Raw genomic sequence first — 26,624 nt, forward strand, 5'->3', positions numbered from 1 at the left:
GGACGTGGGCCGCCTTCTCTTCTAGAAGACCAATCAGAGAACTAATGAAACGGTGGGCGTAACTCTCAATTTCCGTCTTTCCGTCTTTCAACCAATTACTCCGCTTAAGTGAAGATCTCGCGATGTTCTAAGTAAGAGACCCTCACCTTTGAGGCGGGTCCAGAATCCTTCTGCCCGAAGCTGTTGGTCGCCCAAAGCGCAAAGGAGCTCTCCGGATTGGTCGACTTACCCCCGGTCTCTGTTCAAGCCCCGCCTCCTGCCTGCTTCCACTTCGGAAGGTGAGTAAACTTAGGGAGGGGCGACTGGCTTTAGTTCTCCAAGGTGGAACTGAGGCTCGGAGCTATGGGAGTCTCCAGCTGACTAACCTCCCGTCGCTGTAGGGTCAGAGGTGAACGTTCCCTCCTCCAAGCTGGCAGTGGGGCGTGGTTAGGCCAGGCACCAGACGCTCGCAGGACCTCAGTTTTCCTATATGCTAGGGAGAAGGGATCAGTGGCCCCGCGAGCCTTGCTTGCCCTCATGCAGGTGGTGATCGGGTGGGTCGTCGGAAGCCCAGAGTTCCGGGTGTAGGGCCCAGCGACCCGAGGGCCATTCCTTCCCCTCCTTGGACCTCAGTTTTAACATTGTTGTCTTTTAAGCCCTGCCTACTTTCCAAAAGAGGTTTTATATTTTCTAATTGCTTCATTTATTGAATGGATAATATCGTGGCAATTATAGCAGAAGTAAAGAAAGTCACACGAGAGTCCCACTGCCTAAAAAAATAACTTCTTTTTTCCTTGTTGTGGCTTGGTTTGGACCTTATGTATTTATTATATCTCCTAAGGGGAAAATATGTGAATGACAAATTAAAGTAAACTGAATGCAATCAAATAGGCAAATGTAGCTAATGTAGAGTCGAGGTTGAGAGCAGTGATGTTGGGAGGCAGGCAGATCTGCTTTTGAGTCACTACCCAGACACATGTCTGAGCTGTAATTTCCCTTTTCCTCTTCTGAAAACTGGCAGTAGTGCCTCGTGGGGTTGTTGTGAAGATTAAGTGAAATAACAAAGGTAAAGCACTTGGCACAATGCCTGACAAGTAGTAACTCTTCCAAAAATGATAGCTATTGTCTTCATAATAGAAACAAGCAAATATACTAGCCAATGAAGCCAGCAGATGTAACTGAGTACCCAATTTAGTTCAAAACTCGTCAGTTAAATAAATAATAATTCAGGAAGCAATACATTCTTCAAAAGAGTGGAATTTCTTCCTAGTAGCTATATCAAGAGGAATTTATCTTGTGGGGCCATCAGGGATATACATGGTGTGATCACCGGTAGTTTTGCAGAAAATGTGAAAAGCCATTTCTTGATTCAACTGTCAATAAAAGCTAAGAGCATGCCCTTAAAACATAACATAGAGAAGCTTTCTGATAATCTTGTATGATAACAGGGGTAAGCGTGACTCGTATATTCAGTACATCTATGTCAGACCCTACATATACATTATTTATTTTAAACTCTGCAGCAATTTTGAATAGTAGGTTGTTGTTTCCTTGTTTGTAAGATGAGGAAAATGAGGCCTAGAAAAGTTAAGTATTTTGCTCAAAGTAAGACACTGTTAAATTAGGGAGCTAAGTCTCACTGCAAAGCCAGCCATGCTTTTCTGTGTTGTGCCGTGCTGTTTCTGACTGAAATAGGATGAAAATACTTGGAATACCAGATGTACAAGCAGCTTTACCCAAATGGAGGGAGGTGGGCTGCAGAGATACCTACAGAGGAAGCAAAATCTTTCTCTTAACAGGAAATTTCAGCCTTGGGAAATGAAGAGATGGGATGAGGTGATCACTGAACTCTAGACGCATGTGTCCATTTACTTTGTGGGTAGTCTATAGCACTTCAAATTCAACTTGTCCCAAACAGGAATCATTTGCGTACATTCTACTCCTACTTCTACCTAGTCACTCAAACCAAATACCTCTCCCTTTCCCTCTCCCTTGGAAAATGAAACATCAAATAGTGTTGATTTTCTCTTTGAGACCTCTCAAATTCATCCCTTCTCCTTTCTCACTGCCTCTGCCTTAATTTGACTCTGTATCATTTGTCATCTGGACTGTTGGCAACAGGCTTGTAACTGGTTGGCCTCCTTGCCTTCTAATTCTTTCTCCACTTTCCTTGCTGTCAGAATGTCTCTGTAAAATGTCAACCTAACCATATTACAGCCATGTCCAAAACCAGTCCAAGGCTCCTCATTGCCTACGGGATAGAAACTAAGTTTTATCAATGGAATGTCATCTTGTCCTTGAGGGTCTTTGCTCACACTCCTTCCTTGGCCTGGAGTGCCCCTTGCCCCCTTTATTCTGCTTGGTAAACTCCTAGTCATCCCTCAAAATCCTTATGGCGTACCCCTTGACCTAAAGATATCACCCCTTCTTTGCTACATTTACATCTTACACATACCCTTGTGATGCAAAAAGCACATTTGGTAACTTGTCTGTTTAAACATCTTCCACTTTCACTAGTGTTCAGCTTCCTATCTACTCTTCGATCCTATTACACTGCCTGTCGCATGGGACACACTCAACAGACATTAGATGAGCGAACGAATCCTTTCAGGCTCTAGTATTAGAATTCCCCATGTTTGCTTTCCAGAATTGTACAGCAGATGGCACTAATAGGCCACTTAACAGATCTCCTTCACTAGAAATTATTTTTGTCCCAACCTTGTCTGACTTGGCTTCATCCTAGAAGCCAATATTCATGTCATTACAGGTGAAATCTCCTGTTTCCTCCCCCAGCCAAATAGCAAAGATAGCAGGATGACTCAGCAGCTTGGTCTCTGTGAGAAAAGAGAGTGGCAGATATCCAGGGAAAGGTGCAGTTGAGGGAACATTTTCTTTGTCAATTTATTCAATTTATGGTAGTTGGGAGCTTTTTTCTTTCTTTTTAGTTTTATCTTTTTGCTGTTGTTATAAGAGAGAGCTTTATTCCAAGATGGGAGCCTCATTTCTGTCCACTCCTTTGAAAGGGAAGAAGGGACTTGGAGAATTGGAGAAAAGACCATTGTGGTGTGGGAAGTGAGGGAAAGATGAGCAGTCACAAAGTTGCTTGTGGGCAGGCAGAGTTGGCCTTCCTCCTCGCAGTGGAGTGGCCTGGGCAAATTTTCGGGACACCAGTGCCCTAAGTTAGGAATTTGTGTGCTTGCCCAAGGCTAGCATCCAATGTGTCCCCAGTACTTGGTGCTTGGGAACCCTCAGGCTACTCGGTATGGTTTTGAATGTTTGGTTATAGGTTCCTGCTTCCCAGAAAAAAAGCAGAAGAGGCATAGAAACCTTTATCAGAGACACAAAGTTTAGGGGCCTCAGACTACACTTTACCCCTCCAGGGTTGTCTTTGGGCACCAAGACTTTCATCTATGCCACCCTCCAACTAAAACCTCTTCTGTGGAAAGGAGTCCAGTTAGACATCTTTAAAATCCTCCATATGAATATAGATCAAAGTGTGGGAATTTTGGAACTGGAAATGATTTTATAAATCATTTTCGTGTCCTCTCTCGGGGCTATTTGTGCCCTGCTCTTTCACAGTAAGCAAAGCAGTATAAAGGGAAAAAAATACAGATTTTGGAGTTAGACTTACTTGAATTCAAATCTCAGCATTCACAGACCAGCTATGCCTTTGGGCAAGTATTTTAAACTTTCTGAATCTCAGTTTCCTCATCGTAAACTGGAGATAATAATGCTTGTTGGGAAGAGTTGTCTTGAGCATTAGAAAAGATACACGTGAAGAACCTTGCACAGGGTAGATGCTTAATTGATAACATGGTGGGATGAAATACTGTTTCTGCTAGAGGGATTTTACACTAGGAGGAACAAGTCGGGGGGTAGGATTTGGAAAGCTCTTTCTGTATGTAAAGGTACATTTATGAGGGCTTTGGGGGTTGAACTATGCTTGCAGTAGCACTCTGATTAATTTTATGAAAATATTGGAACACAGCACATCAGTATAGCCATTTATCTGTGAATTATTTTTTGGCACCTAAGTCCTGAACCTCCTAGGCTGTGAGAGAATTGTATCTATAGAGAAAGCCAAGAGTACTTTTCGTTAGCTTCTGGAACCTTCTGATGACATTGAGGGTTTTTTTGTTCAGGTTTTTTTAACCACCTAAGGCACTTTGCCACTTTTCTGAAGTGTGAATTGCCTGCTGTCAGCCTGGAGTTCTCACCTCCGCAATCCTGGCTGCAGGCATCTTTGCATATTAGACACTGTGTTCTTTAACCCCCTGAGGTTTGAATCCACTCAGAGTTTGTGCGTGCCAAAACGTGTGTGTGCGTGTGTGTGTGTGTGTGTGTGTGTGTGTGTGTGTGTGTGTATGAGGGAGAGAGAGAGAAATCTGGCTACTTTCAAACCCCAGGACAGTTTCAGCTCCGTGGTCTCCAGAAAAACAGAAAGCCTCCAACAATAGCTCCATTGACTTTTATGTAAATGGCACTCCTCAGGAAAACACTGGGCTATTTCCCAAAGTCCCAGAACGTACCCTGAACATTTGTTTGAGTGGGAGGTGGGGAGACAGTTCTGTTGAGTCAATGAACATCTGTTGAGAGCTGCTGTGCTGGGTCCCAGGAGACAGCTCATAGTCTGGCTCTTACCTGCCAGAGGTACAGACAGAGATTTACCATACTAGGCATGCGTGCTTGTGGTGGCTTTGTACTGTGTCCACTTAGCTGAGCTGGAACCGAGTTTCCCAGGATTCCCTTTCTGTATGGTTCCAGTTGGGGTTGACCTCAAGAAAATTTTGTGCAAGATTTGGAAAACTGAAGTGAAGTAGCAGCCAGTACACTGTGAAGGATACCGGGCATGGTTGCAGTGCATACCTTTTGACACTGATCTGCTGGCTCACCGTGGTAGTGCAGGACAGCACCCAGGCCTGCAGCTCCCCAACTCCTGCCGAATCTCCTCCTTCAGCTGCTCTGAGAGTCCTAGGCTAGATGTACGTTCAGCTCTGTGGCAAAGGGCCTTTGCTTCTCCTGCAACTCACCGGAGTCAGTGAGTTTGGAGACAGTGAACAGAAGTCGATTTGTTCTCACAGGTTCCAGTTCTTTCTCTCTTCCACTTCACAGCCAGCTTTCCTTCCCAACTGCTGGCCTCACCGACTTACAGAGACTTCAGGCCTAACATCAGATGCAGAAGTGACAGAGTTGTGTGGATTTCTCCGGCAACTTCCTAATTGGACAAGGTCTAATCCCTATACTAAATTCTTACTTTACTGTTGCTCATAGTGTTGTTTCTCTTATCAAACCCTACAATAGAAGATTATTCAAGCCATGTTAAAGGCCCAGAAGATGGAATGATTAGAAGCCAGAAGGCTTCACAGAAGAGGTGACATCTGAGTTGTTGCTGAAAGGATGAGGAGGTGGTTAAATGGATGGGGAAGGAAGGAGAAATTCTAGAGGACAGCTGGCTCAAGCCAAGCAATTGAAGGGCAAATAGGAGTTCTGCCTTTCTGTCCTCTCTGTGGGTGCAGAGCATAGAAACTGAGCATCTATCTGATCCTAGCTCTTCTTGTTCCATCAAGATGAACCATTGGTCAGTCTGCTTCTTAGATGTGGTCACTGCTGAATACTGGTATCTACTGAGATGCATTTTTGCTGGGTGCACCCCTGTCAGTAACCCAAGCCTCCTCCCCATAGGAAAATATTGGCCTGCTCCCCTCTCCCCAGTAGTTCCACATGGCCACCCCAGGACTGTCTTTCTTGGCCACACCCCATGCAGCATCTTTGTTTCCTCATGCTGTATTGGCAATAGCAGTGGTGTGGAGGGAGGGCACTGTGCTCAATAGTCTGGGATCCCTAAGCTTATTGAGGGGCTCCAACATCCATTCCATGGGACTCCACTCAAAGCAGGGGCAAGGTGCCCTACACCTATAACTTGCTAATACTTTCTGAGCATCTTGATAGGAAAGCATAGGATCAGGTACCTGTTTCTGCCTAAACATGGAACCAGTCATTTGAAATCTTGCTACACCAGTTCTTTGGTGACAGGGTTCCTTCTGGCTTCCAGAATAAGGAACGTTCTCAGCATAAATGGGGAGACCAGGGAAACAGAGCACCATATTTAGTAAAAGCCTGATACCAGTTTACATATGAATTTTAAACTCAAAAAGAACCATACTTTACATACTGTTATGAGCCATTCTTTTTCCACTGAAAATCTTTACAAGCAGCACATCTGACTCTACCTCGTTTTTTTAAAGGCCTCATAATCTTCCATCATATAGATGAAATACTGTACTTATTTAACCATTCCCATATTGATGGATATTTGTTTCTGCCCTTTTTTTCTTTTTTTGTGTGTGTGTACATCTTAAACATGTATTTCTATATGTCAGTATGCCTAGAATTGGAATTCCTGGGTCTAAGGGAATGTGCATTTTACGTTTTGATAATTATTACCAAATTGTCCTCCTAAGGGGATATGCTAATTTAATCTCCCACCAACAGTAAATGAGAGCACAGACCATTTCAAAAACCCATTTTGAGATAATTTCCAATCCTTAAAAACTCTCCTTACAGGTGTAGAAAGGTTTGGAAAGGTCACAGTGTTGGGTGTGCTTGGTTTTTTGAGTAAGGAACCACTGTTCTCTAGAGTAACATTACCATCTGTTGGTAGTCCTGAGAACTGCCCTGGAACAGGTTGTGATTTGGGTCTGATTTTTATGCCTTTGACAAAGCAAGCTCATCTTGATTGAGCACCAACAAGGGGCCCATGGAGACCATCAGCATCTACTCCAGCCACCCTTTCAGCATCAGCTCTGCCACCTATGAGCACCAGCTCCTTCTTTGGCCCTGGAATCTTGGAGATGAGACCCTCCGACTCAGGCCTCTCCCTGCCTGGGCCACTCTCTCAAGCCTCCACTGCATTTGAGACACCTGGTCTTCTTTCAGTTCTGCTGTCTCACCTCGGAACCTTTGCCCATGCTGTTCCCTCTACCTGGAACACATCTTCTCTCCTCTTTCCCTTTGACAGCTTACCTCCTACTCATCCTTTACTTCTCTGCTCAAACATCCCTTCTTCCAGGAAGCATTCCTTGATCCCTCAGTCAGGGTTAAGTTACCAATCACACATTTCCCCTTTGGAGCACATACCTTATTGGCAATTATTTTTAAATTTGCTTAACTATTTGATTAAAGTCTGCCTCTTCCACTAGAATATAAACTATATTCTATATTCTTGTGAGGGCAAAGGCCAAGCACAGTACTTGGTACATAGTAGGTACTCAATAAATATTTGTCGAGTGAACAAATGGTACAAGTTTTTCTTTTGCAGGGCTTCACATAAAGGATCTTCCATATTTGTTGTTACTTTGATTACATGTCCTCCTTCAGATGATGAATTTTTTTTTCACTTCTGCAGATATTCCTACTCCCTTCCTGTCTTTTGTTGTTGACATTTTTTTTCTGAAATGGAAAAAAGGCTAAATGGAAAAGACTAACAAAGTCTGTCTTCATTGTATTTCTGATTATAAAAATAATAAATGTTCTCTGTAAATTTCCAAATAATACAGATATATGTGGAGCAGAAAATGGAAGTCTCCCCATAATCTCATCCCCCCAGAAAACAGTATTAATGATGTGTATCCTTCAGACATTTTTCTGTGCATAATGAAATCTATTGAGATGACATTCCAAGCACTGTTCTAAAGCACTTTACAAAAGTTAAGTCATGTAATCCTCATAGCAGCTCTTTACAGTAGAGCTATTACTATCCTGTCTTACAGATGTGGAAACAGGCTTAGGAGCTAATCACACAGTGAATAAGTGGCAGAGCCAGAACTTGAACCCAGGCTCCAGGTTCACACTCTTGACTACTCTGCCAGTTCACCTCTGATGGGGTAGGAAAGAGACTTTCTACCATGTGTTCCCCTTTATACTTTGAGTTTTGAACCAGGTGAACGTATAACATTCCAAAATGGATAAAAGATTGAAAAAAAATAAATAATAAATTTTTAGTACACTAAGCTACCCTTTCTAAGTGACCCTTCTGAGCCATCAGAAACCACATTGTTGGAGTCTCTTTGACCCAGAGACTCAGGTTGGAGGCTGAGGGAAATGGGATTGTGAATTTGATGATAATATTGTACTGCATCTCTCTCATTCTCTGCACCTCTCCAGTTTCAGTGGGGTTGCTTCTGAGGATCTCCAGTCTCTACATACACTTGCCAGCCCTGTTTTAGCTGGGAGACCTAGAGGAGTTGGGATAGAGCTACACTAACAGGTAGGGACCAAGGTCCTGCAGTTACACACAAAGGCCTGTCTCTGACTCCTGGTTTCCCCCCATTGGTTCTCAGCATGCTGCCTTTGTCTGTAGGTGATGAGGTCACTGTTAGCTGGTCTGTGCTAATCCGCAGCACCAGAGTGCTGCCCCCCAGTATGGATCTTCCTGTTTTGTGTAACTTCGAACATCTCTTTTGTTACACCTTCAGATAGACCATGGCCCTGAGAGCATGTGGCTTGATCATCTTCCGAAGATGTCTCATTCCCAAGATGGACAACACTGCGATTGAATTTCTACTGCTGCAGGCATCAGATGGCATTCATCACTGGACTCCTCCCAAAGGTGCCAGGCCAGAGGGGCGGGCTTTGGGGAAATGCCAAGCACTGTTCAGAAATCCACCCTGCCAGGCACCCTGAAAGGCTTGCTTCCCAGTGATTGTGTAGCAGGAGGGGGTGGGGTGGGCAGGAGCTCTTGAGCCTTTCTACTTACAAAGTCTCCATGCCAGGCCAGAGAAGAACTGGAAATAGAACTCTGTGGCTGAATTCCAGGGCAGAAGCAAGACCTGGTTTTCTTTCCTTTTTTTTTTTCCTCTTCTCTGCGCCATGCAGCATGTGGGATCTTAGTTCCCGACCAGGGACTGAACCCGTGCCCCCTGCAGTGAAAGCACGGTGTCTTAACCACTGGACTGCCAGGGAAGTCATAACACCTGGTTTTCTTGCATCAGTCACCAGAGCCTCTGTGGTGAACGGCTGGGTAGGGGAAGAGGCACTGAGCTGGGAATTGGGGACTTTGGGGTCAAGTTATTACTGGGCTACAGGTCAGGAGCCCATGGTGAACAGCCCCCAGACAGAAGGGAGCAAGTGGGGTCGGGGAGGGGTGAACAAGACTCCAGGGTTGGAGGAAAACCAGGAAGTGGGAATAGGAAATAAAATTTGCACATTCAAGTTTCACTGAGGAGAAACAAGGTGAAAAAAAAAGAGACAGAAGTGTCACAGATACTATGAATAGGAATATTCACACTTGCCTCCTGATCACCTGATCACACTGCACGGTCCCTCTCGCTGAAAGATTTCAAAGGACCTCTCTGAATTTTTCCCTGCTTGGGCCTGGGGGAGAAGTTACCCTGTTAACACCGATGGGCAGAGTGCTGAATAGCTGCTGCTGGGCAGGGTGTGCTCAGAGACTCCCACACAGTTCTGAGGGAAGGTCGGGCATCCTGGATCGGCGTCACCTGTCTCACCACCAGCATTCCTCCCACCTTCCTCCCCTGGTGCATTACCTACCTGTCTTTGTGTCTGTGGCTATATGAGGTGCTATACAGAGAAAATTCCCTAGCAGCCGTGAACGAAAATGGGCTTTTAAGTCCAAACTCCTGGCTGCTTTCTGTGGGACCTGTGCAGCAGCAGCTGACTCAGGGCACTGCTCTGAGGACCCCTGGGATGGAAGAGGCTGGGATGTAGCCCTGTCTTTGAACTGAGAAGAGAACAGCTAAGAATTCCTGTTCTCTATGAGCTCCTGAACCAGGAGGCCCCCAGCAACTTGCTGGAGCCATGTGTTGACCAAGGCTGCCAGACCCCTCCCGGGCCTTCTTGGAACCCCCTGGGCAAGCTGAGAATTTGCAGGGAGGGCTCGAGGCAAAGCTGAGGGCTGCTCCCAGTCTGCAGAGCTTCAAGTTCTCTTACAACAGTTTCTTGGCAGTTGTCTGCTTGGGTTTGGGCCTTGCCAACAAATTTTCTTAGAACTGGCTCTCAGCTAGTCCTTAGTCTAAGTTCCCATCAGGACTTTCCCTATGAAACTGGAATCTGGCCTTGCTCAGTTAGAAAGATGAAAACAATTTGGAAGAGCCTTGATAGCTACTTGGAAACAGCTGCCGGTGCCTCGGTGCAGGGTTCGGAGACAGACTGTTGGCCCTAGGACTTCAGGGACCAACTGCAGACAGTGTTAAGTCTTCACTGTGCATTGCAGGTGAAGTGCTCCCTCTTCAGCCAGCTCCCACCTGGCAAGAAAGGACTACCCCTCCTTGGGAAGATCACATTAAGGTGTCCCAGGGAAGGGTCTCCCTGAGAATATGGGATGAAGAGAACTCCAAAGAAAAATAAAGTAGAGGTCTGAGGGAGGCTGTCTCTCTCACCATCGAAGAGCAGTATTCTAGACCAGACTTGCCAAATATATGGTTTGTTTCACTCTCTGTAGAGAAGATGGGGTGGGGAAGACGGATTGCCCAGACACCACAGAGCCAGACACTGCCTGCCCTGTACCCCATCCCTAGGCATGTTAGGATATTGCCAAAGCTTAGCAACACCTAGAAAAGTTGCCAGAGACCCCAGATTTAAATCATCTGACCTGGAAAATCCAGCTTTGTTGAAGATTATATCCACCTCCTCTTCTTTTCTCCTAACCAGGCCATGTGGAACCAGGAGAAAGTGACTTGGAAACAGCCCTTCGGGAGGCTCAGGAGGAAGCAGGCATAGAAGCAGGCCAGCTGACCATCATTGAGGGATTCAGAAGGGAGCTCAATTATGTGGCCAGGGAGAAGCCTAAAACCGTCATCTACTGGCTGGCGGAGGTAAAGGACTACGACGTGGAGGTCCGTCTCTCCCACGAGCACCAGGCCTATCGCTGGCTGGGGCTGCATGAGGCCTGCCAGTTGGCTCAGTTCAAGGAGATGAAGGCGGTGCTCCAGGAAGGACACCAGTTTCTCTGCTCCACAGTGGTCTGAACTGACCAGATCCGGGTCTTTTGCTTCCGTAGGATCCTTGAGGGCTTCTGAGGTGAACTACCTTTGCTTCCAGGGAAGCCTGTGCTGGTCTTTGGCTCATTATAGCAGATTGCAGACAGGCTGGTAAAATCAGCTGAGGACCCTCAGAGAAGAGCAAGCAAGAATCTCAGCTGGGTGGAAAGGAAGGGAAAGGAGTTTAAAAAAAAAAAAAAAAGGCCGAGCCCATTGAGTGCATCCTTATACTTTATGAATAAATCTCAAGCAGCTTATCTCTCCTTCTAACCTGCTGTTATTTATTTCATGGGCTCTTGCCTTGGGTGGGTAGAAAAGCTAGAGTGAATCAGAGCTCTGACCTTAGCTGCAGGGAATCCTGTGTCCAAGCACCGTACCCCAGAGAAGCTGAGGGACGGAGTCAGAATCAGAGACCCAACAGTGCTGGGTGGCTCTCCTGCCTCTGGACCTCCAAGCACCCTCACCCCACCCCACCGGTGTACCTGAGACATAGTGACTTGTAGCGGACAGGATATACAAGCGAGTGGGACTGGAGCGCAGGAATGGAGTCTGCTATACAGTCGGCCCACCATATCCGTGGATATCGAGGGCCGACGGTGGGACTCAAACATCCTCGGAATTTGGTATCCTCAGTGGGTCCTCAAACCAATCCTCCGCGGATAACGAAGGACAACCGTACTTGCTAATGTATCTTTCCCTGGCACCAGGCACATATGTTATAGGTGCTCAGTAAATATTTCCTAAGATAATTCGAGACCCAAGGAACATTGGAACAAATCCCCAGTCACAACAGGGAAGAGAAGGACAGGCAACCCTGGGCCACCAGGTCAGTGACACATACACTCCAACCTCCCAGCCCAGTCCTGACTCCCAGGGTCAGCGTGGTTGTCAGCATGACTGAGGCCACTGGCAAGGGGCAGGCCTGAGCCTGGGGGGCTCAGCTGGGCCACCCAGCAGCCCTGTCACTACCCCGTGCATTCCTCGCCTGCAGCTGCCTTCCCCGCCTTTAGCAAGCCCTCATCATTGGCATTTCTCTCTTCCCATCTGCTCCCTTTTCCCACAATTCAACTGTAAGATCCCGAGCCACAAGAGCTGGGTCTCAGCCCTCTTTCCCCTTGCTACTAGGGCTCAAGCAATGCAGGGCAGGTGTTAGATCCTACAGCCCTTCCAGGAGCTGTTAGCAGCTGGATTCATGTGGATTTCATTAGAGGGTTGTTGTCCAATGAAGTGCAGAAGGTTGGATGGGAAGGGGCACTGGCAAAGGTCAACCTGGATTACCAGGGTCAAGAACAGCCACCCCCAGAGGAAGGAGAGAGAAGTCATCCAGGTCTTCGATCAGGCCTCCAGATGTTTTCAGTCACTGGTTCTCCATGCAGACAGGGCAAAAGTACTAGCGAACAGGATTCTGGAGCCCTGCCAGGGACCTGAATGGTTTTGTTCCTCACCCCTCGGAGCGCACTCCCCGAAGGAGGCCTGCTACAGGAAGTTTTTGAGGCTTAGTGCTCTCCTTCCAGGCCAGCAGGGACCACATCCCACTGAGTTAATAAGTGCTTGCTGGGCAGTGGTGCCAAGCCACAGACTAACAAGGGCTGGCTGGCCCTGTGCACTCAGCATGGGAGTCTGTGGAATCTCAAAATGTTAAGACCTCATACATCAGAGTTGGAAGGGACCTGGAAAATGACCTGATTTTGCTGCTCACTTTTTTAGCTGAGGATATTGAGGCTTAAGAAGGTAGATGGCCCTGGCAGTTGCCTATATGTGAGGTCCTTTGAGGATGAGGTGCCAGAGGGAGGACTCTGCCTTAGAATATCTTGTACAGCTTTGGAGTCATTCTTCTGGGACTTACTTACAAAGTTTTCCATTAAAACACAGGTACTTTGGAGAAGGTGGGGCGGGGTGGGGGGGGAAGCCCATAAACTGCGTTCAGGTGTTCACTTTGTAGGATGAATTGACAGAAAGGTGGGACTGGGGCATGTTATGGGCGGTGGATGAGGGAGGGAGAGAGTGGAACCGAGATTGGGATGTAGCAGGTGAGTAGGCTTTGTTGTCATCACCACTTTGCTTTCGGCCACCCGGGCTTGTTCAAGGGCTATAGGGCTAAGACTGCAATTTCCCCTTCAATATGAGGCCCTCCAAACTCCAGAGCATCTCCTCCTGGAAGCTTCCCTAATAACCACTCACCCTATAAACACCATCCTGTCCCCACCTACACCCAAAAAGGCTTCTCTTGGAATTCCACATGTTTTCCCCACTACCACCTGCACCACCCCAGGGTGAAGAAGCATCTAATGAACTAATCCCCACAAGGGTGGTCTTAAGTTGCCCCCTCCTGGGGGCGTTTTTAAAAAATTTATTATTTATATTTGGTTGCATTGGGTCTTTGTTGCTTTGCGTGGACTTTCTCTAGTTGCGGTGAGCGAGGGTCACTCTTCGTTGCGGTGTGCGGGCTTCTCATTGCGGTGGCTTCTCTTGTTGCAGAGCACGGGCTCTAGGCGCGTGGGCTTCTGTAGCTGTGGCGCGTGGGCTCAGCAGTTGTAGCTCGCGGGCTCTAGAGCGCAGGCTCAGTAGTTGTGACACACGGGCTTTGTTGCTCCGCGGCATGTGGGATCTTCCCGGACCAGGGCTCAAACCCGTGTCCCCTGCATTGGCAGGCGGATTCTTAACCACTGCGTCACCAGGGAAGCTCCTGGGGGCATTTGATAGAGGCTCTGGAAAACCAAAATGCCCTCTTGACATCCAAAAGCAATACCTTACACCCCCGCAGTAAGCAGTTGTTTGCTGAATTGAAGACCCAAAGGAATGAAAGTATAAGGGTGGTTTTAATGGTAGAATTTAAATGGAAATGCTCGTGCTGGTGTGGGACCCCAGGTGGGACCCCACGTTTGAGGAGCAGAGGCTGACTTCTCCATCAGTCCAGCCTGTGGCCCAACCGGTCGCTTACCTTCTAGAGGAGGGCCGTTCCAGCCCCGCCGCTGCCCCCTGGAGGTTGTGCTACAGGTTTCCAGTGAGGCTTGCTCTCAGCCTTCTTCCTAACCCTCCCCCTTCACTTCCTTTCCCCTCCTACCCCGCCTCCAGCTCCCCATTGTGTAACAGGAAGTGCTCAGCAAGACCCCCTGAGGAGGGGAAAGGGGGCTATGGAGGGAAAAAACAGCACTAGGATACTGAGTATAGAGGCACAGCCTCTTCCTTTTCTTCAGACTGGGAACCCCCAGGGACAGAGCCTCTTCCCCTTCAGTTTTACCTCACTCCCCTGACACCCCCCACCCAGCCAGACTTAGGGCTTGTCTCATAAGGCCAAGAAGTCTCCCCTCCTCTAATGGGTGAGGGGCGTCAAAAGGTACAAATTTTCAGTTATAAAATGAATAAGTCATGGGGGTGTAATGTACAGCATGGTGACTATAGTTAATAATACTGTAGTGCATATTTCAAAGGTAGGAGAGTGGATCTTGAACGGTCTCATTACAAGAAAAAAATTTGTTTTGTAACTGTGTATGGTGACGGCTGTTAACTGGACTTACTGTGGTGATCATTTAGCAATATATACAAATATCGAATCATTTATGTTGTATACCTGAAACTAATATAATGTTATGTCACTGACCCCTCAATTAAAAAAAAAAATTCAGTCTCTCTTTTCCCCTATAGTCCATTAAAATGGTAAAGTACATTGAAAAAAAATCCTCTCCTCCCCTCAAGCTGCTGGAAAGATCCTTGGGCATGATAAAGTAAATGGCCAGCCTGAAGATAAAAGCCATGTTGCTCCTTGGGAGCTGGGGTGTGTACCAGAGAGGGGAGGGTGTCAGCAGAAGTCCCACTGAGTCGGACAATGGCAGGAAAGGAAATCACCCAGTTGCCCCTGTGGTTTTCTTCAAGGCTGGGTCTGGGCAGGCCTCCCCTTGCAGGGATGGGCTGTGCAGCTGTTCCCAGAACAGAAGGTAGGTAGTACTTCTTCAAATGCTTTTCAAAATATGCTCATAAGTATGTGTGTGTGAGCAAAACAGAAGCAGAAGTGGATTTAGATCTCCCCTATTCGATATTTGTATATATTGCTAAATGATCACCACAGTAAGTCCAGTTAACAGCCATCACCATATACAGTTATAAAAAAATTATTTTCTTGTAATGAGACCATTCAAGATCCACTCTCCTACCTTTGAAATATGCACTACAGTATTATTAACTATAGCCACCATGCTGTACATTACACCCCCCTGACTTATTTATTTTATAATTGAAAATTTTTACCTTTTGACCCCCCTCACCCATTAGGGGAGGGGAGAGAAGGATTTAGATCTTAGAGGTCTTGAACATTCAGAGCTTGAATTTTTTTCCTAAATGACCTGATTGAATTTCAGAAAGATTTCCTTGGCTGCTATGTGAATTGAATTGAAGGGTTCAAGAGTAGAAAGATTTAGGAGTCCACTGCAATGGTCCAGGCTAGAACTGATAAGATCTGACATGGGGTAGTGACCAGGAGATGAGAGGTCAACATTGGCCTTGGACTTGAGGAGGAGTGAAGGGACCAGAAATCTTGGTGAGGGAAACCAACAAAAGAAGACTTACTTGCTCTGTAGCCAACCAGGGTGAGGGATACTTTGTCCATATCTGGGGGAACAAGAGCAAAGATCCTCCCAGAAAATTCACATCTTGGTCTTAGAGAGAGGGCTTGGCCAGGGTTTAGCTGATTCATAGAGTGCTAAAAGGGAAACGGAGGCAGACTCTTAGGGTACACACGGTCACAGAATGGGGGTGTTAGGCCCCAGTCCCAGATTTCCTGCAGTGGCCACTCAGTCCCTCCCCATTACCTCTGGAGAAGGAAGCTCCCTGTTGCTGCATACCAGCCTCCTCACCCCCACCCCCAGCCCAGGGGTACAGAAAAGACCAGTGGGGAACTCTGGCCATGACAAAGCTACTGGAAGCTCCATGGAGGAGGGGCAGCCCTCCCTCCCCACTCATGTACAGAGAGAGAGAGAGAGAAATTTGGAATGTACAAGAGGTGCTGGCAGAGATGGGGGGGTTGGACAAGGCTCTAAGAGGGCAGAGTTTCTGGCATCCTAGCAAACGGGTAGAGGTAGCTTCTAGTCCACTTCCCTCCCCTTCCCCATCCCAAGGCCAGCTCTTTCTCATGGTTCCTACCATTCCAGCCACTGCTGCCCAACTTCTTGAACCTCTCTCTTTTGTCGTCAGTAGGGGAAGGGGAAAAACTTGTTGGCCTAGAATCAGGCCCATTGGGTGGCAGCTTCAGAGACACACATTTCAGTGGCTCCCCAGCCTTGGATATGTATAGGCCAGGGCTGGCCCAGGCTGTTGAAAGATGGGTGAAGACTGGGCAGGAGATTCTAGGCTTCTAGCTACAGACCACCAGGTTCTAGTCCAGTCTTGGGTACTAATCTGTGTGACTCAGGCCAGTGCCCTCCTCTCTCACTGTTTTAGCTTGTTCATCTGTGCTTTTGTGATTAACAAGGTCAATGGCAGAGGCCAGATTAGAAATCAGATTGCAAGCCAAGGGCTAGTTTGCTGGGATTTGGCCAGTCAAGGGCACTCTTCCCTTTGGCCCTGTCCCAGCACACAGTGAGTGTTCAGTGGGCATGGTGTGTCCCCTCCCCCATCTAAGCTGCCTGCCCTCAATGCCCTTCTAAAATTCTTAACATTTTATTTGACTTCACTTCAGATCTTTTTTTTTCTTTAATTGGCCACACCGCATGGCATGTGGGATCTTAGTTCCCCAGCGACCAGGGATCAAACCCGGGCCCCCTGCAGTGGAATTGCAGAGTCCTAACCACTGGACCTCCAGGGAATTCCATCAATGCCCTTCTAAAGGGTACTCCTCCTCCATGCCCGATGACTTAGGCCTTCCAGATTACTTTACCCAACCTCAACCCCCGTGCCATCTCAGACAGCACACACTACTTGGTCCTGGGGTACAGAACTTTATGCAACTATGGAAGTGTTCTATAATCTGCACTGTCCAATATGTGAGCCACTAGTCACACGTGGCTTTTGAACACTTGAAATGTGGCTAGCGTGCCTGAAGAACTGGATTCTTAATGATGTTTAATTTTAATTAATTTTAAAATTAAATTTAAGAAGTGACATGTGGCTAGAGGCTACCCAATAGGGTACAGTATCAGTTTTAGGCAGAGTTTTTCCTTGTCCCTTGTTTAGAATTAAGAGTTGATAGGAGTTACCATTTATTTAACACTCTTTGCCAATTTTTGCATAAGTACTTTACAGATACATCTCAGTGAATCCTAGAAATTCTATTTTAAAGATGAAGAAACCAAGTCTCTAGAGGTTAGGTCAACTGGCTTCAGACTGCATAGCAAGTGGAGGGCCATTCAAGTGTGAGTCATGCTCTCTAGCCATTTAGGGAAGTTTCCAGGACCCAGCCTGGGTGCCCTCCTCCTACAGTCACTCCACACACAGCCCATGGCTGTGCACCAGGGCCCAGGGAGGCCCATCACTGAATACTGATCAGTAAATGCTCTTGACAAAAAGGAGAGGGAAGCTAATTCCATTTACTCTCCATCTCCTGGTGACTCCTGGCTCCTGACATTCCACTTCAGATGTCTCTTCTCTTGCCTCTCTCCTGGATCACAGTGTCCCTCGGGTCACAACTCAGAGTTCAACTGGGTGCTGTGTGCAGAGGTTTGGGAAGAGGGTGTCACATGCAGGCCCAGAGGAAGCCAGTTGGGCTGGGAGCTGGAGCCTGGAAAAATCCATGTTATTTTTAAACAAGAAAAAAAAAAAACCCCACATTATATTAGCTTTTATTGAGCACCTACTTGTGCTAGGCACCTTATATAAATCTGTGCTTATAATTCCCTTAACAACCTGGGAGGTAGCATTATTATCAGCATTTTACATATGAAGAAACTGAGGCTCAGTGAGGTTAAGCAGCTTACAGCTTGCAGATGAGTGGTAGAATCATGGGTGAGTGCTCCTAAACTTACATTAGCATAGCATTCTTCACACTGAGAAAATAGAGGGGGTGGAGGAGTGGGCAAAGAGATGCATTCTCTAGGGGGTGAGGGACTGATTTTGCTGTCCAAGCCATTACCGGAAGCTGAGCCCTGCCCTGTTTCCCACCTCCCCCATCTGGCAAGCCACTCCTTCCCCAGACTCAGCTGCAAAGTCAGGAGAAACTCACTCTGGCTGAGGTTGCTTTTCTTAGAAAGGGAAAATGGCTAAAATGAAAGACCTTACCCTGTATGTATATTTGTAGGTGTCGATGTGCCCGGTAGTTTTTGTGCTGAAGCACACCACTACCAGAATAAGAACATCGCTCCCTCCCCCTTTTTCTTCCTATTTCTGGCTGCATCCCCCCACTTGTGGGGTTCCCAGACCAGGGATCGAACCTGTGCCCCCTGCAATGGAAGCACAGTGTCCTAACCACTGGACTGCCAGGGAAGTCCCTAACATCACTCCCTTTTAAGCCACACCTCATGTGTGCAGGGTGTGAGGCAGCTGAGGAATCTGGAAAGGACTGTTTATTTCCTACTAGAGTCCCAGAGACATCACCTAGGGAGGGACCAAGTCAACAATCAAAACCTCAAATTTGCTCCCTGCCCTCTCCCTCCAGGCTTATGCAGCCTCGGAGGTACTGCACCAGGGACATATGGTGTCTCTCTCTCTCTCTCTCTCTCTCTCTCTCTCTCTCTCTCTCTCTCTCTCTCTCTCTCTCTCACACACACACACACACACACACACACACGTTCTTGAGTTAAGGCATCAAGTCTGGCCTGCATGGCTTTGCAAGTCTTTGCCCATCAGGCGGTGGCCCTGGCCCAAGGCTGAACCATGTGTGTACACAGATGCATAAGTGCGGTGTTAGGAGCTCTTCACAAATGAGGGACAACGATGATGGCTCTGTGCTGAGCCTAGTCCACCTGTCCTTTGGGAGGGGACCTCCTGCCTCCTTGTCAGTTGGCCAAGTACCTCTGTCTCTTCTCGCCAGCTGTGGTGGGACCAGGTCAGCCACAGGTCAGGCCAGTGCAGGGGACTCAGGACCTGGCTTCCAACACTGAAAATATGCCCTTTCTAAGTGTGGCTGGGGGCTATTTTGGGACCTTAAAGAGGATCAAGTCACCACCTCAGAAGGGCAAAGATGGCCACTCAGGCCAGGATGGAGGGTGAGGTTTCTCTCTGTGCTTTTAAAACCCAACCGTGTTTAACAGAAAGAGAGCTGACCTTTTTCCTCTGTGCTCTCTTGCCCCCAGCCCAGGGAAGAGGTTTCTGTACACTGGAGTGAGTATGGAGAGAAAGAGGGCTGTTAGGATAGGATTGTGCACTGGAGTGGGAGGTTGCTTTAGCATCTTCTCCCCTGGCCCTACAGGAGCTGGCTCCAGCACATTTACTTCAATACCCACTTAGTGGGTGGTACAGAGGTGGGGACTTCCTGGGGATACCCGGTGTGGCTGTGATGCAGGGTTAGAGGTCTACATGAAGACTGCGGTTAGGGCTGTGGGGTTTCTGGGTCCTGGGCTGGGTCAGGATGCCCAGATGAAGTAGGCAACCTCATCCAGGTCAACGGGGTAATCCGTGAGCAGCACTGGCGTCTTGTCGAAAAGCTCACCCTTATAGCTGCGCCACTTGCCTGCGGGCAGGTAGACGTCCCGCTCCTGCTTGCCTGGCTCCAGTACCGGCGCCACAAGCAGTGTGTCTCCGATAAGGAACTGTGAGTCGATGCGGTGCGCCGTCTCGTCGCCGGGCGCGATCCACCAGAGGGGTCGCACGATGGGGTCTCCCGTGTCAGTGACCTCACCAGCCAGCTCAAGCAACAGCGGCGCCACGAGTGAGGCCCTCAGTGCAGTGAACTTGTGCGCGATGGCCACCACTTCGGCGTCGTACCGCCAGGGTGGAACGGAGAACTGCATAGCTGGCATGAAGGCGGCTACTTCCAGCCAGCGCACGTAGAGCTCGCGCTCGGGCACATCGCCGCCGCTCACTGTGCGCTCAGACACTGCGTTGCCACCCACCATATCGGGCAGGATGAACGGGTAGCCGAGCATGCTGACAGTGAGCACGGCGGGGATGAGCGAGCGCAGCCCCAGATCGTAGCCCCACACCGAGTCGCGGTCCACCAGGCGGAAGAAACACGAGATGTTCTGTGACTGGTAGCCCACACGGACCTCGGCCAGTGAGAAGAAGGGCAGTGCCATCTCTGTGTAGCGCCGGCTCCATATGTTGGGGTCGGACAGCGGTCTGTAGGTGCTGAAATCCCGCGGCAAATAGCTGACCTCTCCAGCGTCGAACTTGAAGGAGGCCACGGCGTAGCGCGAACGCAGTCGCCGCAGATGCCCCTGAAACCAGTCGCGGGCCTCCGGGCGCGTGAAGTCGAGCACGGCGCCGATGCCATTCCACCAGCGCACGAGAGCAGGCAGCCGGCCCGTGGGTTCACGCACAAACAGCTCGCGCTCCACGCCTTCGCCAAAGCACGATGAGTTGTAGTTGACAAACGGGTGCACCCAGAGCGTGACGCGAAAGCCAGCGTCGCGCAGGCGGCGGAACATGTCGCTGGCGTTGGGAAACTTGGTCTCGTCGAAGTCGAAGTCGCCATAGGCAGGCGTGTACATGTCGTCGATTTCCAGATGGCTGCTGTTGAAGCGGTGCTGGCGTATCTGCTGAGCGAAACGCTGCACCTTGTCCTGGTCCACCGAGCGCCCGTACAGCACCCACGTGGACCAGATGGGGTCCCGGAAGGCCTCAGGTGCTGGCACCCTCGATGGCTTGTTGAAATAGCGCCGCACCATGTACTTGTGGATGGAAGTGACATCGGAGCCGACGCACACGCGGTAGCTGAGCTCGGGCGCAGCAGCGCGGCCGGCGGGCGGCTTGTAGGGCGTGTCGTGGTAGCGTGCCTGCAGCCGCAGAGAGCGCTCCGTGCTGTTCCAGCCCAGGTGGAAGGGCACTGAGTCGTTGACCTTGATGGCAGCCGCGCGCGATGACAGCCAGTAGCGCTCGAGGATACCTCCAAATGCGGCGTCGGAAGAGTAGACGTCGCTGGTGACGAAGGGCTGAGGCTCCTGCTGGCCGTCCAGGCGGATGGGCCAGTGCTGGGTCTTCATCTCCGCGCCGCCATACCAGTGCGCCCCCGCGTCGCCCAGGAACATGGCGTGCTCCACCGCGCGCCCCGGCGTCTCCTCCTCCCAGCGCACGCGATAGCACATGACCGTGTCCTTGGGCCGCACAGTCTGGATGAAGAAGTGCAGCGGGCGCCCATCCGCTGTGCGAGAGCAGCCAAGCCGGGCGCCGTCGCGGCTGCAGGAATCGAGGTCCAACGCGCCCGAGCGGAAGGCCAGGCGGAAGACCTGCTCGCCCTTCTGGTTGCGAATGGAGAAGCCGCCGCGGTTGAGGTCCAGCAGCTCGGCGCGCAGGCGTTCCGCCTTGCGTAGAGAGGCGCTGTAGTAGCACCAGGCCACCACCGCGGCCAACACCAGCAGCAGCCCCAGCACTGCGGAGCCCAGCAGCGGCTTCAGCTCTTTGGACGGCTTGGGCTTGGTAGGCGAGAAGTTGTCAGGCAAGAAGGTGTACATGGTTGCAGCTGCGACGGCCTCGGGGCTCTTACGACCTGTGTGGCTCCCAGGGCGGCAGCGAGGGTAGGCCTGGCTCTTTTCCTGAGGATTCTGGGGCATCAGCCCCCAGTTAAGGAAGGAACAGGCAGTGGGGCCACCCGGCAAAGCCCATCTGAACTTGGCCTGCCTGAGTCAGGAAGGGGAAGAGAGAGGTGGAACTGAGCTTTCTCATTCCATAGTATTTACATTTGCTGCCACAAGAAAGAAGTGTATATTTTGGGAAAGTGTATACTGGGACGTAAGGGCTTTACCCTTACCAGGTCGTTCTGTCTGCATTTTACCTACCCTTTCTCATGGGCCCCACTGCTTGCCAAAATTAGTCAGGACTCTGAAGGGGAGGGTCAGATGATATTCATCACCATTTTCCTGGTGGAGGAACAAACCCAGACAGGGTCAGGGAGCTGTCCAGGATCACAGAATTAATCAGGCCTCCCTGGATCACACATGGGGGCAGTTCAGGCTGAAGAGAAGGGGAGGAATCTGGAGAGGGCCTGGTTTCCCAGAGATGTGGCCATGGTGGGAGAGGGGGGATAAGCAAGCCAGCTCCTTAAGACCTCTGACACAGCAGGAGGCTGGCTTCCCTGAGTGGGGAGTGGGAGAGGAGAGATGAAGGGGAACAGTTCAGGCATGGAATTTAATCTTGAGTCAGAAGCCATATTAAATCTGGAGATTAGAGAAGATACTCAAAGCCAGACTCAGTCCAAGGGCCTGGTTTGGAGCGGGGGCAAGGTTGGGTTTGGACTTTAGGACTGGGGTCAGGAGCCTAGCATGGGGGCTTGGTGGCTTCTCACATCTCCCTCTCTTTGCTCTCAAACTCCACTCTGCTCTCAGCCATCAGGATCACCAAGTCCATTTCCCTGCCCACCTTCCTGCTCTGCTCTCAGGACCACATCTGTGGGCCAGCTACCTTCTGGCTTTGTCTCTAGCACTCACCCACTGTCCTGTTTGCCCCTACCCTAGTTAGAGCACTGTCATTTCTCCCCTGTATCGTTGCAATACTTCCCCGATAGGCCTTCCTGCTTTCAACTTGTTTTCCTCCAATGCCTTCTGCTCACAGCCACTATAGTGATCTTTCTAAAACACTTATCAGATTACATCTCTCCCTAGTTTAGGGAGCTGCTCATGACCCCCATGGTGAAGTTCAGAAGTGTAAGCTTTGCAAATTGAAGTTCAAGGCATACATGGTCTCACCTGTCCTTCTGATTCCATTTTCAGCCAAGCCTATCCTATGACTACCAAGCTCATTCCTTTCCTAACCTCAATCCTTCAGGCCACCTGCTTTAGGAAACTTCACCCACCCATCTTGGCCAACTTCTCTCCCCCACCTACCAGCTCTCTGGCAATCAGACACCCCCTACAACACAATCCGCTCTTATATACTGTATGCTAAAGATTCAGATATGACTACAGAGAAACACAGACTTGGGAGGAGGTGTGTGTCCAAATCTGCTGTTCAAGGCTACTGACCCTTCCTGTCTCAGCCCTCAGGGCAGAGTCCAGCAAAGAAATAGCACCAGCCACGTGCATACACAGACATACACTGCCAGCCTGCCAGCTGCCCACCTGCTCCAGCTGGAGGGAAGGAGAGAGGGAGATTGGCAAACAGTAATTAGACTCCTCCCAGATGCCAGTGTCTGTTTCCAAGTCCCCAGCAATTTCCAAGGAGACACCAGAATTGCTCAGCGTTCTCACTTCCCCCACCTCTCCCATGAAGAGATTATCAAGAATGCCAGGTGCCAGGTGCAGATTGGAATTTTTATCCCAGATGTCAACATACAGCTCCCCAAAATGCCCCCCCACCCCAGTGAGGTTCTATCTCAGGGCCTTATTCTCTGAGCTCCCTCCCCCAACTCCCTAAACTGGTCAGTTCCAGCTAGTCTAGAACAGCCTCTTATTCCCTTCCTCTCATCCCATACAACTTAGCCTTCAAAATTCACCCAACCTACTATGGACTTCCCTTCCTGTAGGTATAGGCTGGAAAAGCCTTCCTGGAAAATGCAGCCATAGCCTTTAGCTGACGCCCTTAAGCTAAGCAGGACCCAAAGAAGGCCTTAGGTGGCCCAGGCCAGACCTGCTGTACATTTATATTCAATTCATTCAAGACAACCAAGGCCCCATTCTGGGCACTAAGGGAATAGGGAGAAAGGGTCCGTATCTGAGTAGTACAGAGATTGCTCATCCTCAAAACTTTCATATTAAGTCAGCCTATCTCATGACCCCTGGAGGCATGGCCAGCCCACCAAGGTGACCTCAAAAGCCTTTTCAAACACTTAGGTCTTGAGAATTTTTACTTTCTAGGGTTCTGAGGTTCTTTGATGAAGGACAAAAACCCAGAGGCCATCTGCTGGTCTCCCCAATGACACCATGGCATCCAACCCTAACAATAATGCTGAATAGGAGGCACAGCTGCAGTGCCAATTTTATAGATGAGGAAACTGTGGCCCAAACAGAAAAAGGAACTTGTTTGAAGTCACTCAGGTAGCAGGGTTGCCTGAATCCAAAATCCCAGCTTAACCCTGACAGGGAGCTAGCTAATGGTCTGACTGGCTATCTGAATGCAGGGGAGAAAAGGAGCTTTGTGGCCAAGAGGGTGGGACAGGCTTCCATCAGGGGGGTGTGGGCATGGTGAGGCCTGTATTCCCAAGGGCTGGTGCTGCTACTTGCCCCAGGAAGGCTTCTTGGGGATGGGAAGCGGCGATTTTAATGGCATCTGGTACAGGGGCTGTGGGGGAGGAACTGTGGTTCTGGTGTTAACGGTGGCGCTAGAGACCCCCTGTAATCTGCCGCCTCCGCCATCTGGCCAGACACAGGCAACGCTGGCAGGTAGGGTTTGCCCTAGCCAAGCCTCTCCTCACTTGACAGTCAACCTCAGTTTTGGCTTCCAGCCCCTAGCCATGTCTAAGGGGGAGGGTCGGGCCTAGCCCAACTGAAGGGAGGCCATTCCACGTTGGGTCCTTTGTCCAAAACAATTCCCAGGGGTAGGGTGAGGGGTGGAAATGCCAAAGGCAACTCGATCCGGGCCCTCTCCCCGTCCTGCCCAGCGAGCGGATCCGGGGGTATAGAGTGACTGCGCCTACAGCCTGGAATACTCTACACCCACTCCCAGCGCTGCAGCTATAATGTCCGAAAGGACAGACTGAGGTCAAGAGGGCGGTCGCCCGCTGGGAACCGCGGCCGAAGGGGCCCAGGTGTCCAGGCTCACCCCACCTACTCATCTGTAGGAGCGAAAGTTCAGGAAATATTTTCCCTCAGCAACCCCCCAACGTCTTCCCGCTGGGCGCACTCACGGAAGTGACCCCAGAAGTGGGGGTGAATGGAGGCTCCCGCAGATCCCCTCCAAGTTAGCAGAAGTTGAGCTGCCACGGTGCGGCGCGGGGCGCTGCCTAGCTGGGAACAGCTGAGGCCGTCCTCGAGCCCCGCCCCCTGGCTGCTCGGCCACGCCCCAGTCATTCGGTCTCGTCTTGAGTCTCGGTGTCCAGCTCCGCCCCTGGCGCCCGACCATCCTCCCACATTGTCACGCGCACTTGAGGTCACGCCCCTTAGCCCCCACCTTCCTCTTCTGTTCTGTGCCCAGCTCCTGGCAGCTCAGGCCCGCCGCCAGCCCGGTGCCTCCCGGTTCCGCCCCCCGCCTGCAGGCCCGCCCCCTCTGGACCATTGCTTACCCGCACGCGGGCGGGGCTCTTCCCCAGGTCTGCTGGGAACTGTAGTTCTGGAGGGAGGTGCAGCTGTCGAATGTTAGGGTTCTCGCACCTACCGGCTAAATTTGGGATGTGTATGAGAAGGAGCGAGCCGCAGGGTAAAGGGACAGAGCTGGCCCTTGGGATTCCTTTTCCTCCAGATTTGGGGAGGTTGAGGCCGTCTCGGTATAACGCTCTCATTAGCTCTTTTCCCATATGGAAAAAGGGTAGCGGAATTCTGGGAGGATCTCAGAGGCTCAGTGCAGGTCGGATCCAATCAAGGACCCTACGGAGTGGAGCCTAGTTCCATCAGCCGGGAGGCCCAAGCTATCAGCTCCCACCGGACCAGACCAGCAGTGCCTGAGATCAGGGACTGAGAAGACCGGATTCTGCTCCGTATTTTTTTTTTTTTTTTGTGGTATGCGGGCCTCCCTCTGTTGTGGCCTCTCCCGTTGCGGAGCACAGGCTCCGGACGCGCAGGCCCAGCGGCCATGGCTCACGGGCCCAGCCGCTCCGCGGCATGTGGGATCCTCCCAGACCGGGGCGCGAACCCGGTTCCCCTGCATCGGCAGGCGGACGCGCAACCACTGCGCCACCAGGGAAGCCCTCTGCTCCGTATTTTGCAGTCTTCCCCCACCCACTCCCCTTGGTGGCAGTCCTTAGAAGTGCCCCTGCTGCGAGGAGGTGGGCGTGCCCCGCTATACACCTGCACCCAGGAGGAATGGGGTGCAAAAATACTGAAGATCCTTGAGGCTCCAGAACACCCCACCGCTTGCTCCCTGAGGGACAGAAAAACAGGGCTTTTTTTGTGGGGGGGGGCTGCTTTGGGTCTTCGTTGCAGCGCGTGGGCTTTCTCTGGTTGCAGCGAGTGGGGGCTACTCTTCGTTGCGGTGTGCGGGCTTCTCATCGCGGTGGCTTCTCTTGTTGCGGAGCACAGGCTCTAGGCACGCGGGCTTCAGTAGTTGTGGCTCACGGGCTCTAGAACACAGGCTCAGTAGTTGTGTCACACGGGCTTAGTTGCTCTGCGGCATGTGGGATCTTCCTGGACCAGAGATTGAACTCATGTGCCCTGCATTGGCAGGCGGATTCTTAACCACTGCACCACCAGGGAAGTCCCCCAGGGCTTTGTTTTATTTTGTTTGTTTGTTTTTTAATTTTTGAATTTTATTTTATTTATTTTTTTTATACAGCAGGTTCTTATTAGTCATCAATTTTATACACATCAGTGTACACATGTCAATCCCAATTGCCCAATTCATCACACCACCATCCCCACCCCCCCACGGATTTCCCCCCTTGGTGTCCATACGTTTGTTCTCTACATCTGTGTCTCAGCTTCTGCCCTGCAAACCAGTTCATCTGTACCATTTTTCTAGGTTCCACATACATGCGTTAAT

General features: G+C 50.1%; 2 protein-coding genes across 10 annotated transcripts; one reads left to right on the top strand and one right to left on the bottom strand.

The window, feature by feature from the left end:
• The first annotated feature begins 183 nt into the window (after positions 1–183).
• Positions 184–11,246, top strand: NUDT2 (nudix hydrolase 2). Of its 3 annotated transcripts, none has more exons than XM_028494067.1 (4): positions 247–278; positions 8,143–8,245; positions 8,454–8,587; positions 10,648–11,246. In XM_028494067.1, exons 3-4 carry the CDS (start codon positions 8,461–8,463, stop codon positions 10,962–10,964), a joined length of 444 nt encoding a protein of 147 aa, XP_028349868.1. In that variant the 5' UTR covers positions 247–278; positions 8,143–8,245; positions 8,454–8,460; the 3' UTR covers positions 10,965–11,246. The 3 variants fall into 3 exon arrangements, with proteins under 3 accessions (XP_007100796.1, XP_028349868.1, XP_007100795.1); XM_007100733.3 differs by lacking the exon at positions 247–278 and adding an exon at positions 5,120–5,207; XM_007100734.2 differs by lacking the exon at positions 8,143–8,245 and having other exon boundaries at positions 184–278.
• MYORG (myogenesis regulating glycosidase) lies at positions 11,049–24,958 on the bottom strand. 7 transcript variants are annotated; one of them, XR_008618259.1, is made up of 4 exons: positions 24,838–24,958; positions 19,552–21,677; positions 15,540–15,672; positions 11,049–11,134 (listed from the first exon to the last, which is right to left on the bottom strand). XR_008618259.1 is itself a non-coding variant. In XM_055087250.1 (3 exons), exons 2-3 carry the CDS (start codon positions 21,608–21,610, stop codon positions 15,617–15,619), a joined length of 2,115 nt encoding a protein of 704 aa, XP_054943225.1. In that variant the 5' UTR covers positions 21,611–21,677; positions 24,838–24,958; the 3' UTR covers positions 14,063–15,616. The 7 variants fall into 7 exon arrangements, 4 of the variants coding, with proteins under 4 accessions (XP_054943225.1, XP_028349865.1, XP_054943223.1 ...); XR_008618260.1 differs by lacking the exon at positions 11,049–11,134 and adding an exon at positions 13,294–13,684 and having other exon boundaries at positions 19,573–21,677; XR_008618258.1 differs by lacking the exon at positions 11,049–11,134 and adding an exon at positions 13,294–13,684.
• Positions 24,959–26,624: the final 1,666 nt, after the last annotated feature.

This window comes from Physeter macrocephalus, chromosome 9, assembly GCF_002837175.3.
Source record: "Physeter macrocephalus isolate SW-GA chromosome 9, ASM283717v5, whole genome shotgun sequence".
Taxonomy (NCBI): domain Eukaryota; kingdom Metazoa; phylum Chordata; class Mammalia; order Artiodactyla; family Physeteridae; genus Physeter; species Physeter macrocephalus.

Bases quoted from the DNA above. Each gene is read 5' to 3' on its own strand.
- NUDT2 (XM_007100734.2), top strand. From the start codon at position 8,461: ATGGCCCTGAGAGCATGTGGCTTGATCATCTTCCGAAGATGTCTCATT. The intron at 8,588-10,647 runs GTGCCAGGCCAG...TCTCCTAACCAG, and splicing joins TCACTGGACTCCTCCCAAAG to GCCATGTGGAACCAGGAGAA.
- MYORG (XM_055087248.1), bottom strand. From the start codon at position 21,610: ATGCCCCAGAATCCTCAGGAAAAGAGCCAGGCCTACCCTCGCTGCCGC. The intron at 17,686-19,551 runs GTGAGCTTTTCG...GGATTTTTCCAG, and splicing joins CAAGTGGCGCAGCTATAAGG to GCTCCAGCTCCCAGCCCAAC.